Below are 16,147 nucleotides of genomic sequence, written 5' to 3'. Positions count from 1 at the left end.
AAGGTTATAGCGCAATCTCTCTCTCTCTCTCTCTCTCTCTCTCTCTCTCTCTCGCTGCAGTACTTACTTGTGTGGTCCATGATACATGCCCTCTGTCCCTCAAAAAGCAGTTTCTGTTAAGCCCACACAATGGCACACAAATACTTCTGCAAAATGACAAAACAGCAACATGAATGTTTAGATGTTTATTATGTACTATTTGTTTAAAGCATATGAATTGATATCTGTCTTGAAAATGTATTTAATATCTCTGATAAAATAGAACCTAGTAGAATCATATCCCATTGGATGGAATCAAATATTTCCAGATTCTGATCATCAGCAGTGTTTCGTATCAGGAATTTGTACTGTTCCATCAGTACTCTATGAACAGCTGAAAATATGATGCCACCCAGCTAAAACGTCTGCGATCAAAGGTTATTTTCTGGCACAGGACATAACTTTGGTGAGCCCATCTTCATGGCTGAGATAGAGAAAAGAAGAATTGAGACAATGATTTGTACTGTATGTGTCTGTGGGTTTACTTACAGTAGCTAAAGTTTTGAGACAAATTTGTCCCCAGAAGTTGCCAAATCTGGTAGAACCTTACTTTAGCAACATTGTGGAACATCCTCAATTGGAAAAAACAATTAATGTATAAAATAAACATGTTATTGAAAAATAATTATAAAATTGATTAAAAAATATAGAAAGATTACAATTAACTATAATTACAGTAATATTTATAGTCAAAAAATCTTCTGTAGAATTTTTTGACCAAAACGTTGTTAATTAATAAAGATTTGCAATTTTTCTGTTGATCTCAATTCTAAACATGTATGAAGGTTTTAAATTAGAGGTAAGGTTAGTAAGAAGTATTTATAATTAACTTTAAATAAACAATAGAAGTCTGTGGTATATCCTCATTTAGATCGAAAAATAAATGTGTGTATGTGTGTGTGTGTGCGCATATCTGTACACGAAACTAGAGAATACCTTAAAAAAAAAAAAGAATCTTAGACTTACACATGAAATCCTGAAACCAGCGCTCTGAACGATTAACCAAACAGGAAGTCCACTCCCTCAGGGTCACCTTCTTATTTTTGTTCTTGTCACATGACCTGCACACACACATTATATTTGAAATCTACATGTGGAATCTCTTTGTCTCTCTCTCACTTTTGATTTGTATATCCCTCTATATCTCTGTCTGCAACTATCAGGCATAGAGGACACTATTCACATTAGAAGAGTAGGAAGGCAATAAGCATTCACAGCTCTGAATAGAGAGATATTGAGAGGATGAGTGAGAGAAAAGGATAAAGAGAGAGAGAGAGAGATTGATGGAGGGCTTGATGAGATGCTGAAGGCATGTGTACTTTAATCTGAATGATGTTGGGGGGAGTAATATTATGCAAATACATAATAAAGACAGGAGAAAACTTCACAAAATCACAATAGTGACATTACTCTGTGTGTGTGTGTGTGTGTGTGTGTGTGTGTGTGTGTGTGTGTGTGTTTACTGTCTATAGGCACAGACAAGGGTTGGTGTCATTTTCTTTTTTGATAATAAAATTAGTATTGATTCTTATGTGAAATATGATATAAACAGAACATACACACAGAATCAACTTAACTCCCATTGTATCCCCTTACCCCTACCCAACTCCACCTTGCCCCTCAACAAATATCCCTGTGGTCCAAGTCTACATCACACCATGCACACATATAAGCAAACAAACAAAATAAAATATTTGTGAACATAAAAAAAATATAAAAATCACCAAACAAAGTGAAAAGGAGGTATTCCACAAAGAATAGAATTTACAATTACCACCACAATTCTATTTCTCTCCACATGGTCCTCACTGAGAGCCCTCTAAAAAGGCCAAATACCTGTCCCATTTCTTACCATATGTGTCTATTTTGCCAAGCTATTTATATGACATCTTTTCAAATGCTGCCATCCTTGGTAAACCATACTTGAAATGAGGGAGCACTAACTGACTTCCATCCTCTAAGAATTATCTGTCTGCCAAACATTACATTAGTTTGGACCCAGCCTTTTGTATATTTGTGAACTACTTTAATGACTGCCCCATCACCCAATATACATAGTCTAGGGCAGAATGAAATTTGAGCATCTAAAACCTTACAAATCTTAGTGCAGAATCACAGATCATGGGCCATGTCTCCATCCGCCATCGCCTTCAGGTAGGTGTGTCTTTTAGACCAAGCCTAAACAATCTAGAGGGAGTCCAGTAGAAACGATGCAAAATCTTAAACTGAATAAGGCACACTCTTGCATCCCTAGATATAGTTTTAATATTTTTTATATTTCCCACTCCCCATCCTCCAATACCAAGTTCAAATCTCTTTCCCATAACCTCTTAAGAGCAGATAAAGCCCAGTCACCAAGACTCTGATTAAACGAGAAATAATACACCAACACTTCATGTCCCTTTCCAAAGGCTGTGAGCACCACACAGAGGGTGTCTGCAGCTTTAGGGGGCTGTGTACTAGCACCAAAAATAGTAAAAAGTAGATGGCGCAACTGTAAATACCTGAAAAATTATTATTGTAGCAGATGATATATATATATATATATATTATAATACCAGGAAAATCATCTTCTTTTCCTATTGCGGCTGCTAATGTTTCCAAGGCAAGACAGAACAATAAAGGGAAAAGAGGACAGCCTTGTTGGGTTCCCCTATCCATTATTTTGCACTGCCACTACCAGTTGTTTATAAAGTAACTTAATCCACCCTGTGGCAGGGTGGAGGGCGGGCCAGCGTGATTCAGCTTCCCGTAACTCTCGCTCTGTCGCACTGTTGTCTCCGGTCGCCTTTATCCCGCTAGTGCTTCATCAGCCTGGGTGTGTGGAATCACGACCCGGCCCTGCCCTCCGCCCGGCCACACTCGTCTGTGACATCGGCCTTTGCTTGGTAGCACCGTGATAATGGCTAGATCGATCAAGAATGAAACCTGATCACTGAGGGGCGGGGAGGCATATATTTAGGCTCATATTTTCTGCCTTTTTTCTCTTTCGGCCCCAAAAAAAATTTGGCAGCCGAAATTTCGGTGCATCCCTAATAAGCAATATCACACTCGCAATCGTGCGATATGGCCCTATATCAGCATTGCTGTGATTCGGCCACAGGGAATCACAGCAGTGCTGATTTAGGGCCAAACAGCATGATTGCGAGTGTGATATTGTATATACACTCACCTAAAGGATTATTAGGAACACCTGTTCAATATCTCATTAATGCAATTATCTAATCAACCAATCACATGGCAGTTGCTTCAATGCATTTAGGGGTGTGGTCCTGGTCAAGACAATCTCCTGAACTCCAAACTGAATGTCAGAATGGGAAAGAAAGGTGATTTAAGCAATTTTGAGCGTGGCATGGTTGTTGGTGCCAGACGGGCCGGTCTGAGTATTTCACAATCTGCTCAGTTACTGGGATTTTCACGCACAACCATTTCTAGGGTTTACAAAGAATGGTGTGAAAAGGGAAAAACATCCAGTATGCAGCAGTCCTGTGGGCGAAAATGGCTTGTTGATGCTAGAGGTCAGAGGAGAATGGGCCGAATGATTCAAGCTGATAGAAGAGCAACTTTGCCTGAAATAACCACTCGTTACAACCGAGGTATGCAGCAAAGCATTTGTGAAGCCACAACACGCACAACCTTGAGGCGGATGGGCTACAACAGCAGAAGACCCCACTGGGTACCACTCATCTCCACTACAAATAGGAAAAAGAGGCTACAGTTTGCAAGAGCTCACCAAAATTGGACAGTTGAAGACTGGAAAAATGTTGCCTGGTCTGATGAGTCTCGATTTCTGTTGAGACATTCAGATGGTAGAGTCAGAATTTGGCGCAAACAGAATGAGAACATGGATCCATCATGCCTTGTTACCACTGTGCAGGCTGGTGGTGGTGGTGTAAAGGCGTGGGGGATGTTTTTTTGGCACACTTTAGGCCCCTTAGTGCCAATTGGGCATTTTTTAAATGCCACGGCCTACCTGAGCATTGTTTCTGACCATGTCATCCCTTTGTGGCCAGCATGTACCCATCCTCTGATGGCTACTTCCAGCAGGATAATGCACCATGTCACAAAGCTCGAATCATTTCAAATTGGTTTCTTGAACATGACAATGAGTTCACTGTACTAAAATGGCCCCCACAGTCACCAGATCTCAACCCAATAGAGCATCTTTGGGATGTGGTGGAACGGGAGCTTCGTGCCCTGGATGTGCATCCCACAAATCTCCATCAACTGCAAGATGCTATCCTATCAATATGGGCCAACATTTCTAAAGAATGCTTTCAGCACCTTGTTGAATCAATGCCACGTAGAATTAAGGCAGTTCTGAAGGCGAAAGCATGGTGTTCCTAATAATCCTTTAGGTGAGTGTATATATATATATATATATATTTTACAAGTGTGATAGAAAGAGTCTTTCACTATAGAAATCGCAGTGTCCTCCTTTTGAACAGTACTTTTTCTCCTATGTGGAAACTCCAGTAAGAGGTAAGTAATGAGTTGTGTAATTAATCTGTCTGTTGTGCCTCTCAGCTGTTGTGCCTCTCAGCCATAATGCTGAAGTTGTTTGTTTAAAGCCATTTAAAGCTATTTTCTAGCTGTAGTTGTGTAGTAGTAGTAATACAAGCGATCACGGAGTGCTGTTGTATGTAAACAATGGCTGACGGATTCACTTCACATCACCAACTGCTCATATACACACAAAAATTATCTTTTGCCACCACCTGCTGGCTAACATATGTAATGTCAAAAAAATATAAACATGTAAGAGACACTTATACAGTAACTCTTAATAGATCTGCACTGCTCTTACACTTTAGTTTAGAACGGCACACACACAAGCAGAGTGATATACACACACAGTTTTCACACAGTTTTTTGCCCCAGTATTTCAGCCAAAACTATAATGATTCTTCCTAAAGGATTTTTGTGGGGATGGGGGCATGGTCGTGTGTCTGTTTGTGGGAGAGAGGGAGTGGGTTGACGTATTTCTAACAGCTGTTTCTTGTTACAGTGATAGTGGAGGGAGACAGGAGCTCAGGAAATCGTAGACCCGGTGGAACTGTTCATCTCCCAGCTACCTTGTGTCATGGCTGAGTGTGTCCGGTGCCACCATCCGGCTTCACTGGAGGATGCAGTCCAGCTGGCAGAGGACTTCATAACGGCGTTTCCGAGAAGCAATAAACCGGTGTCTCTCTTCAAAATCTCTTCCCCGGTTAGGGGGTCTTTTCCCTCACCTGTGTCCCCTGCAGGCCCTGTCTATCTCCGCTATCCCTCCCAGGTTGGAGAACCCAGCCCCATGGGTATCTGAAACAGCTGGAGCTGGATTAATTTAATTGTTTTAATTTAATTGATCATTTGTCACACATTATACATACATTTCTGCATATACATGGTGAAATTATTTATTTTTCACATATCCCAGCTAAGCTAAGCTAAGCTGGGGTCAGAGTGCAGGGTCAGCCATGATACAGCACCCCTGGAGCAGATAGGTTCAAGGGCCTTGCTCAAGGGCCCAACAATGGTGTCTTGGTGGTGTTGGGGCTTGAACCCATGACCTTCTGATCAGTAACCCAGAGCCTTAACCGCTGAGCCACCACATGCTCCACAGGTCACCCCTAATTTCTACAAAGCCCTCCATGTCAGTCGAGATTTTCATCAGCACTGCATAAATGTTCGAGATATCCCGTCCAACGTCATGAAGCTCGCTTCTGTCACTATCGACTGGACCTCTGCCATCATGACACCTGCAAGGTGTCTGACGAGTGAGAGCGTAAGTGCTTTTTAATGTCCCCACAGGCTGACAATTTCAAATTTCTTGACATCCTGCCCTCCCAGCACAGTTTTACAAACAAAACTGTTACAGATATGACTGGTTAAAATAGCTTAAAAAGATAACAGTACCAAAATTTAAGCGCAGCACGCCTTTAAGCGACCAACACTCGCATAGCGTCACATGACTCTGGTTGGTGTCATTTTCTTTGTGTGCATGTGTGTGACTTACTGGAAGAATCTTTGAGCGCAGTGCTCCAGTGGCATTCGCTTATAGTGTAGCTTTCTTAGATCTCTCCTGCTTAACTTCCCGTCCCTGTTACGGTCCAACAAAACAAACCTTCTCTGAAAGACAGTGACATTAAAGATATAGTGAGATCTTAATGCCTTTAATAGTGTATATTAAAAGTGTATATATTACAATTTAAAAGTAAATATTTGTATTTATAAGGATCCCATTGAATAATTTAAAGATAATCAATGAGCAGATTATCACTAAAGTATATTTATAGAGTTCTTTCAATAATAAATTACCTAAATAAATTTCATATCACCCTGTAGAGACAAAGTCATTTTCGTGCCTGAAGTTTCCTCCAGAGACCTGCTTGAATTACTGTCACCTTGATGTAATTTACACAACATTTACCGAAACAGCAACATGTGTTGTATGTTATATTTAGATAATTTTGTCAGTTTATTATGCAGTGTGTTTGTTCGTGCTTAAATGTCATGCCATCCTCTTTGACTATCGTCCATGGCAGAGACCTGGTTAAAATTGTTATAAAATGAATAATAAATAAATAAAACCTCTTAAACTGAATCTGGTTTATGCAGTTTTTAACAATTTACAAAATTTGACGTTACATCTAGGTTATTACATAACCCTGGTTCCTTGAAAGGAGGGAACGAGATGCTGTGTCAGAAGCTGACACTGTGGGAGTACCCCACAGGAGACGGTGACCTTGAAACCCCATACCATCATGCCAATTTGATTGGCTGGTGAACCTTGGCGCTTCGCCTTTGCCTATCTGAATCTCAAAGCCCAGTTACACACTGTCAGGATTTTCCGACTCTCATTGTCTTCCATCCCAAAACAACGAAAAATCATTAGCTGCGGCAAAGATTCGCTTTGAAAAAGCTTTTAATTTCCTCATCTAAGGTTGAGCCTTGTCAAGAGTAGGAAAATGGACTGAATGCGTTTGTCAGTCAGGTGGCGACATGATTACCAGGTCGAGTTTCATTCTTAGGAAGAAATTTTGCTGATTGGGCAGTCATATGCTTTTTGTTCAGTTGCCCTTGAAGCCTCAATGCGCTAGCAACTGGTCTATGCTGGCCCACTTGTAAATTTGATTAAGCTATCAACAACCAATCGTTGAGGTAATACAGATGCCGCTCGGCCTCATCAGAGTGAGTTTTGGCCACATGTACCCATTTCGTACAAGTGTGAAGTTACATGGACAACCTGAAGAGTAGGACCTTGAACCAGAATGCAGTTCCATTGAAGGCAAATCTCAAGAATGACCTGCAGAAAGGGAATATCTGCATATACGTGTCTGCAAATTGTTTGGCAAAAACCAGTCTAGTGGACGGATATGAGACAAAGTCTGTCTCTGAGTAACTACCTTGAATGGAGACTTACTGTATTAGTGTCCAATTCAATTCAATCACCATAAGTACAGAGAACAGAAAGCCGTTGAGGTGAGGCGGTCGTTTTATGAACAGAAGCATATAGCCGTGCTTGACTGTGCTCAGTGTGTGGCCGCCAGTGGCTGAACGCCACCCACCACCGCGGGGTGGCGGCTCAGCACAACCGAGTCAGCTTAGCTGGATTTCACCTTTGTGAACATGGTTATGCCTCGTGCAGCCTCTACGAGGTCTGTCAGTCATGCTGGGGCCTGGCAGTGGTCTGGCATACAGAACGGCAAAGAATGAAAATAGTGTTCTCATTCCCGGCCGACAACAGTGGGGAAAGCGTCTTCATTATTTCATGCTTACTATTCTTCTCACACATTATAAATGGGCCTTTATACTTTAAGATATACTGTATAACTGCATATTTTGTTTTTTGGAATTGGGTCCCTTACAAGTGGATCATAATATTCAGAAATCCTTCACATCAAAATGTATGAAACCCCCTGTCATTGTGGTGAACAACCACTTTAAAAAGTCTGGGGGACTGAAATATTACCGAAGCCCAAGTATGGCCCATATAATATTCATATCTAATGGCCCATATAATATTCATGTCTAAAGTTGCAGACTCATGATCTATGTGCTACCTGTGCAAGCTGAGTCCGTTGTGTGTGTGAAAGGCAGCTTTGTGAGGGTGCAACTGGAGTGTATCTCTTTCCCATTCTGCTGAGCAATAAAAACCAGTCCAGGAGACGGTACGGGAACTGACCGAACTCTTCCACAGAGCACTCTGCTTCGCTCACTGATGGAGAAACCACATCATTGATATTTTTTTATAAAACATCATACACGATACACAAGGACATTCAGTAAGAAAACAATTGCTGACAAATTCCTCCAAATATCCACCTTACTTTGCAATGTGGAAGCAAGAGGACATATTTTTGGCGAATGCAAGAGAGAATTTTTTGTTTTCTGACCAGAAAGGACAGTATAGTGTGCTTATTATTAACAAGGTGCAGTTTTGGCGTGATAAAAGTTAAAGCAATAAAAGTTGGTCCAACATGCTGAGTCAAGATATTTGAGGGCTGTCAGTTTCTGTGCCTTGCTCTCTCAATAATTGTTTTGATGGCACCGTTGAATTGTTGCAATTAATGACCACAAAGTGCAATAAACTGTAAAACTATATGCACATCGAACCCATGTGTTTATGAAAATAATAATGAATAATAATAAGATGATGACATATGTTGCCAGGCTGCAATTTAAAGCAGCATAATTTAGCATTTTAGTACCACTAAAATAACTGGAAGTCAAAGTTCTTTCAAGGCAAGTCAGTCTACTTGTGGCCATCTTTGGAATGCTTCTGGGCAGCTATTTTATTTAGATACAAGCAGCATAAAAGTATAGCTCATATAAACTTGGATGGGGAAAGACCAAAATCTCCAAAACTGTTGGCCAATATTATGATCAAAGAACACATTAAATCAAAGTTAAATCTGACAACAACGGTATCATAAATTGTGTTTCTTTTGCTCAGATAACATAAAAAACACATAATTTTTCAGGCTGGGCCAGCTAATGCGAATGCGACGATGATGTCTGTGTCAAAAATATGACTGGCTCTTTTACCTGAAAGGTACTTCCTTTCTACATCCACCATTTTGTGTGTTCCAAATTCTCCCATTCATTTTAATACAAGTGGTCTATCTTGGGCTAAACATGATTTGCGGATGTGGCTTATACCAGAAGCAGTATACTATCAAGTTTGAAAATGTCCAAATATAGATGAAAAATAAGGTGGATAGATGATAGTCATTTAGGCTTAAGAGATTTGAAGATTGTTTTTAATGTAACATACTGTGCAGTTGATACACAAGAGATTATGGGACTCTTTAGTGTTGAATGTGCATATAAGTGTACTGAAATTTAAATAAATGGTACATTTGTGTGAATTCCTACTAAGACAAGCTCCACTATGTGCCTTGCCAATGCGTTGTTTTTTGCTGCAGGCCTCCTTGTGAAGTAGACACTCGTTGCCGTATGTCTTCCCTAGAACGCTGCACACTGCTGCCCCCTGCCTGCAGCCAACAACATGCACACACGAAGTGGTATATTGACTGAGCCTTACAAACTTTAAGTCATTATTACAAGATTATTCATGTAATTATTCTTAATTAATTATCAGTAAATTAATTACATATTTAATTTTAGATACATATAGGGGAGACCTGGGCTAGTTGTCACACGTTTTGCTTCAGTGCATATTTCTCAGGGTAGGTTCATTTTTGAAAGTCATTGTAAGTTAAGTCACATGACTTAAGTCTTGGCTACAAAAAATATTGACATTTATTTAGTTATTGGTAATGATAATGAAGACACTGATCATTTCCAGCGTTACTAATTTAGGACTTTAAATGTTGACCTTTTGTGACAATATGCCCCTATAGCAGGACGTGTTGTCACATAGCATGGGGTAAGTTTGTCACAATAGGGCCTGCCATTAAACCAGTAGCGTTGGTTTCATGTGGACTTTGAGGGGAAATGCAAGCCCAATAAACTGAATACCCTTGTCCTGAGAACATCCAAACCTTTGGTAAAAATCTACCTTTACAGTTAATGTTTGCCAGAATGCATGCCAGTATGGTTTTATTGTGCTAAATTGTTTACCCAACAGCTATTAAATAAATATGATGTTACATAAAAAAAATTTTGGAGGATAGAATTCACAAAAACATATAATCTGGTGTATAAAACCAACAAACAAAACCATTGATAAAGAAACCACACATTTATGTATTTTAACATTTGAATCAAAAGTTAAAATGATCACCATTGTATTGCATTGTGTTCATGCTCTTCAGCATATATTTTCTTTTCTTGTGGCCTTTTATCTGAGTTCACAGTGACAGAGATAATACTCCAATGGTTTAACATCTGGGCTGCTGGCCATATTGGCGTGAGTTTGATTCCAAGGAGTCTGTGAGCCGTAAGCAGCATCTTACATCATTATTCTGTTCTTTATCATGACACTTTGGCTCACTGTCAACAGTCTGGGATTGAAATGTCAGTTTAGGTGTCATGGAAAGTTGTTATTAATTTGTCTGTGTGGGTGGCTTACCGAGGGCAGGTGTGTGGACACACACATTTTGGTACAAAAAGGCCTCCCTCCTTCACTACTTGGCACCAGGAACCAACAGGACTGTGACATTTCAACAACTGGCATAGTGATTCTGAAGACCGAGAAAGAGATAGATGTGAGTACAAAGGGCTTTAAAATATTGAAAGGCAAAAAACGTAAGTATAAATACTGTTATATGTTAAAAGGTATATAATTTATTGAATGCATAAAATGTGTTAAGCCCATCTCACCTGGGTCCACTCTGCCCAGATAAGGCCTTAACTTCTCTTCAGCCTGCCTCTGTTTACGCTGGGCTCTTCCACCCTTTCACAAACACATGCACAAATAAGAAAACATTGCAATAGTTTTCACTAACTGATACCATTGTGGAAATTCACTATTCACAGTCAACCATGATTAATTTAGTCCATGAGTCACTGTGTCGCATAACAGGGTGATTGCTGGGATTAATCTGGTAGTACTGGGCTGGTCATGTATTATTCCGAATATGGAAGCCCCAGAGGACCCTCTGTATAATGAAACATTTATAAGGTTAATAACTGCAATCTCTTATGTGAGTGGTTATGATATATATGTGTGTTTGTGTGTGTGTGTGTGTGTGTGTGTGTGTGTGTGTGTGTGTGTGTGTGTGTGTGTGTGTGTGTGTGTGTGTGTGTGTATATTCTGTATTATTCATATGTTTCAAATTACAATTAATTTCCTAAGGATAAAATATTTTAATCAGGAGTTGCACCTTTATTAAACCATTAAGAAACTAAACCTGTACCACTTGAAACAATATAAAATTGTTGTTACAGGGTACAACAGGGCTGAAGACAGCCCTTAAGGAAATTTAGATTTTTTTCATGGTCACAAACTGTATTACAGGTAAGCCCAAATAATTGTTATTTTTATTTTTATTGAATATTGATGGAGCAACATAATTTGTGTGGAAAAAAAATGACAGAAGATTGTTTCAATTAAAATTATAAAAAAAGAAAAAAAAAAAGAAAATGGTGGTTAGGGAGAATTTTACCCCACACTTGGGTTGAAAGGCCCCTGGGGGGTTAAAGTCAAATTGTGCAGATATAGGGGCACAATTTGACAACCAATGCATATAATTTTGAGACACCAAGATGCTTTTTTGAGTAACAAATTAAGATGACGCTTACTCAAAATAACAACTTCAGAAAAAAGTCAACCATTTCCTGTTAATTTCAAACATATTTGACATTTTATTACATCTTTACATTCTATAAACAAATTAATCTCTATTATGATTGGATGAGCCAATGTGAACCCACTTTGAACATTTTTCATAATAAATCTATTCGCCCCAATTAAAAAAACAAACAAACATTGTTTTTAATTGGGGCCTTAAGCCCTGCAACAGGGGGGCTTTTTATCCCAAATACTATCCTTTAACTTATTGGAGAGTTATTGAAAATTATTAAATTTAATGACCTTAAACAAACCTGGAAATGATAAATTAGTATTTTGTCTGAAAAAAACGTGTTAATTTCAAGGATTTTCATTAGTTACATACATTTGTTGCATTTTAAAAAAATATTAAAAACGAGATCAAATTGCCTCAAACCTTTCAACCTTTAGACACCACATCCAAAGATGTCACAGAACAGGAAACTTTTGCTGTGCATTCTGTTAAACATGTGTTTTGGATAGTGCAGTGGTAGTTTTTGTTGCTATTTATTGTTTTGGGAGAAAATAAAATCATTAGAGCCTTCAGCCCCTCTACACCCTATAACACAAACAAACAATGATCAATTTTCCAGCATTTGTTAATCTTGGTTATTGTTAATTTCTTATTATACTCATTTATTTTTCTCTATAAACTTGTGTATATTAACATTAGTTAATACCTTATAAACTAACATGAACAATACTATTTTGATAAATTGACTGTAATTAAGAATAATTAATGCTGTGAAATATCATTGTTCATTGCCAGTTCATGATACCCAGTGCATTAACTAACAGTAACTGTCAAAATTCACTGCTGTTACATTAAATAGATTGCCTAAACCATTGTTTTCTGTACCAAAGAGCTGTAATTTATTTTACCAAGCCAATATTATTCTTTCTAATTCCCTTTTTATGTCTGAAAATTTGATGTGTTTCAGGATATCAGAGTATTACTGAGCAGGTTTAGGACTTGATGGATGACAGTCTATTGTGACAGACTGAAATATTGAAAGCATGTGTGCAGAAATATGAGCTTTAAAGAGAGTGTGTGAGAGAGAAAGAAGAGAGAGAGAGAGAGAGATAGGGATCATACATTTTTCCAACAGTCTGTTAGCAATTACAGCACAGTAAGTGTGAAAGCATTAAGAATTTTTTAGACCTCTGCTCTTCCTCACACAAAAACTGTACTTCCATTATTTTGGTCATCTAAAAGTCTTCCTCATTCATAAACTGCACCTCCTTCCATCTCTTTTCTTATTAAATTGTCTTTTTTGTCAAAATATAATATTGACTTCTTTTGCGTTTTCAAAATAACACATATCATATCAATACCTTACACTACATCAGACAAACTGTAAATCACACATGGTTTACCAATATCTGAAAAATACATTCAGTAACACCCAAAAATATATTGGCACTCAATTTAGATTATTTATTTATTTATTTTTTTGCGCCAAATGCACACTGGGGGAAAAATCAAAATGCTTCATGTAGAAACATCTAAATTAAATGATTTGATTTCAGTAAAAAAAAATATTTAACATGTATAAATCAACATGAAGACATTAGTTTACACCAACAAAACCAATTTTAAGTGTTGGATCAAGTCATAATTGCTTCATAAGGTCACAATTGCAGGTTACCACTTTTTACAGTGCAAGTCAACATGCTTATTAAAATATAACATAAGCAAATGAACTAACACATTATCATCATAGTGAGTATAAACCACTCACCGCGACGACACCAAGGTGTAGGCTCATTGTGAAGAATAGCACATGACAGAGCAGGTGCATAGCTGCTGTGGCAGAACTCATGACAGGACGTTTTTGAGTCTGAAACATGCATTTAACATTAAAATGTTCATTAAAACATTAGAAAAACATTAAAAAAAAAAAAAAAAAAGTTCTCTCCAAATTAAAATATTACCTGGAAGGCATCCAGTTACACAAAAAGATATATCACTGATGTGTAGGGGAAAAGTTTGTTTCTCTAAAGTTTAAAATTGTATCATTTTCCAAAACAAATTTTAAATCTTCCTGAGGACATCCTGAGAGAAAATGCATAACAAGACATATAGAGAAAGCAAATTCTGTTCAATGTTAATATTTAAACAATCACGTCAACCAGAAATTCAAAGTGTGAGAGATCATGCTTATAAAAGTTGAGACAACAATCCTCAAAGCATGAATTTTGATTAAAGTTGATTCTGACTGTTCACGCTCTTCTTTAAATAATTTAAATTAGTCTCCATATTGTGTGTAAGCCCTGGAGTGCTCATTAGATGTGTATGCATGTGTGTAGTATGGAGTGGCCACATCACTGGGAAGTCATTACTGTATGTTACAGCTCTGAGCAGATAGAGTTACATTAACAGAGCAGTCGTCCACTGACAGAATCTGACTCTTTCATTCCTTTGCTATTTCCTTTCATTTGTGTTAAAATTCTTACCAGAGCTTCTCCTCTCTTATGATGTCTCTTTCCCTTTTTCTGTGCCTTTATTCTCTTTGCCTCCTTCCTCTTCACTTTCTCGCTCTGAACTTTCACTGTATCAGACAGTCACATACCTTTCTTTTTCCCTTCCACTTCTGCCCCTCCTTCAAGTTGTCTTTTTCCCCCCATCTTCTCTCTTCTCTTTTATTTGATCATCTTTTTTTACCATCTCCTCTTACCTGGCCCTCTGCTCCTCATTTCTTCTCCCTCCTTCTCTGGCTTCACCTGCGAAGTCCTTAATTAGCAAACCATTTACAGGATGGATGAGCACACACATACACACACACACACACACATACACACACATGCATGCACGCACGCACGCACACATGCACGCACACACACTCACTCACCTCGACTTACACATGGACTGTGAAAAACATCTAAAGAGACCGTGTAAACCTGTACTCTCTCTTTCTCTCTTTCTTTTCACTCCTCCTTCTCAGTACTGCTTGATTCCTTCTGTTTAGTTGGCCTGTAAATCTTTTTGTCTATGGAGCAATGCCAACCTCAATGAGAACCAGAACTTACTCACTCAATCTCAATCCTTCTCTCTCATACACACACACGCACACACACACACACACACACACACACACACACACACACACACACACACACACACACACACACACACACACACACACACACACACACACGCACACACACACACACACACACACACACACACACATATATATATAGTCACTGGAGACTGATGAAATTGAGGGCACTGTGCCGGATGGCATGACTTTAAAACTATGCTTTGAAATTCCAAAACAAAAAGCTTTTCTAAACTGTTGCATTTATCATGTCATATTTGTCCACACATCTTCACATGAAAACAAACTAAAGAGTCACGAAAATGTCTGATGTCTGAGTTGTGTGCAAAGCTTTCACAGGTGTTGATGTGCCTATACTGTATGTTTAAGACCTCTGATACTGAAAGACAAAAACATAAATAATAATGACCTCTGTGGTATCCTGGAGACTTAAGTCTCTGACCTATTTGCCCTTTGACCTCTAGTGTTATAACATGAATTGGTTTGACAGGATAGATTATTTTCCATTAATTACATTTGCTTTTGTTTTTATCACATTAGTGGGAGCGCTCCCACACGTTGATTCATATGTTTTGAATTTAGCATAAACAGGAGACATGCTCTCATATTATGCACACAAACACAAATGTTGGAGGCCCCCATGAGCAGGATTGAGAAACACTGCATTACAGCATGAGCTTCAGAAACAGTTGTTTGATGGCACCATCTGGTGTTCACTGTACAAAGTGTTAGGAACATTAGAGGAATAGCTCACCCCAAGATGAAAATTCTTTCATCATTTCTTTCTTTCTTCTGCAGAACACATACGAATAATTTTTGGAGAACATCTCAGCTGTTAGTCAATTCAATGCTAGTGAATGGTGACCAAAACTTTGAAGTTCCAAAAAGTACATAAAGGTAGTATAAAAGTAATCTGTATGCTCCAATGGTTTAATCCATGACTTCTGAAGCAATATAATCAGTTTTGGGTGAGAACAGACCAAAATAACTCTTTGTACTTTTTCAAAGTACATCTTGCCATAACAGTGTGACAGGGCGGAGGGCGAGGCTGGGTCGTAATTATGCACACCCGGTCACTTATCAGGCTAATTAAGCCTCCGAAAGGGATAAAGGCCGATTGTGGAGGAGTGGCCGCCTGGAAGCGGACTGTGAGGGGAGAAGGGGCTCGCTGCCGACCACATGGAGTGGGAGAACCGCATAACATTTATGATGTAACCATGATGCACACTTACCAGACCGGCTCAATCTAGCACTGAATGCAGAGAAGGAGCTTAGCCTACAGGCTCAGAATGACTGGTCTAGAAAGGACACAGCCTTCCGAATAAGA

General features: G+C 38.8%; 1 protein-coding gene across 5 annotated transcripts; it reads right to left on the bottom strand.

Annotated features, from left to right (window-relative positions):
* Nucleotides 1-181: 181 nt before the first annotated feature.
* Nucleotides 182-14,658, bottom strand: sparcl2 (SPARC-like 2). Of its 5 annotated transcripts, XM_052153082.1 has the most exons (10): nucleotides 14,611-14,627; nucleotides 14,437-14,482; nucleotides 13,501-13,599; nucleotides 10,810-10,882; nucleotides 10,559-10,670; nucleotides 9,382-9,518; nucleotides 8,085-8,239; nucleotides 6,038-6,150; nucleotides 1,006-1,100; nucleotides 182-463 (listed from the first exon to the last, which is right to left on the bottom strand). In XM_052153082.1, the coding sequence occupies exons 3-10, from the start codon at nucleotides 13,579-13,581 to the stop codon at nucleotides 411-413; spliced, it is 819 nt and encodes a 272-aa protein (XP_052009042.1). In that variant the 5' UTR covers nucleotides 13,582-13,599; nucleotides 14,437-14,482; nucleotides 14,611-14,627; the 3' UTR covers nucleotides 182-410. The 5 variants fall into 5 exon arrangements, with proteins under 5 accessions (XP_052009042.1, XP_052009043.1, XP_052009040.1 ...); XM_052153083.1 differs by lacking the exon at nucleotides 14,437-14,482 and having other exon boundaries at nucleotides 14,611-14,658; XM_052153080.1 differs by lacking the exon at nucleotides 14,611-14,627 and having other exon boundaries at nucleotides 14,437-14,604.
* Between the last annotated feature and the right edge of the window lie 1,489 nt (nucleotides 14,659-16,147).

The sequence above is a fragment of the Xyrauchen texanus genome, chromosome 22 (assembly GCF_025860055.1).
Source record: "Xyrauchen texanus isolate HMW12.3.18 chromosome 22, RBS_HiC_50CHRs, whole genome shotgun sequence".
NCBI classification, from domain to species: Eukaryota; Metazoa; Chordata; class Actinopteri; order Cypriniformes; family Catostomidae; genus Xyrauchen; species Xyrauchen texanus.
Note: the sequence above shows the minus strand (reverse complement) of the source record. Positions and strands in the feature narration are given on the sequence as shown.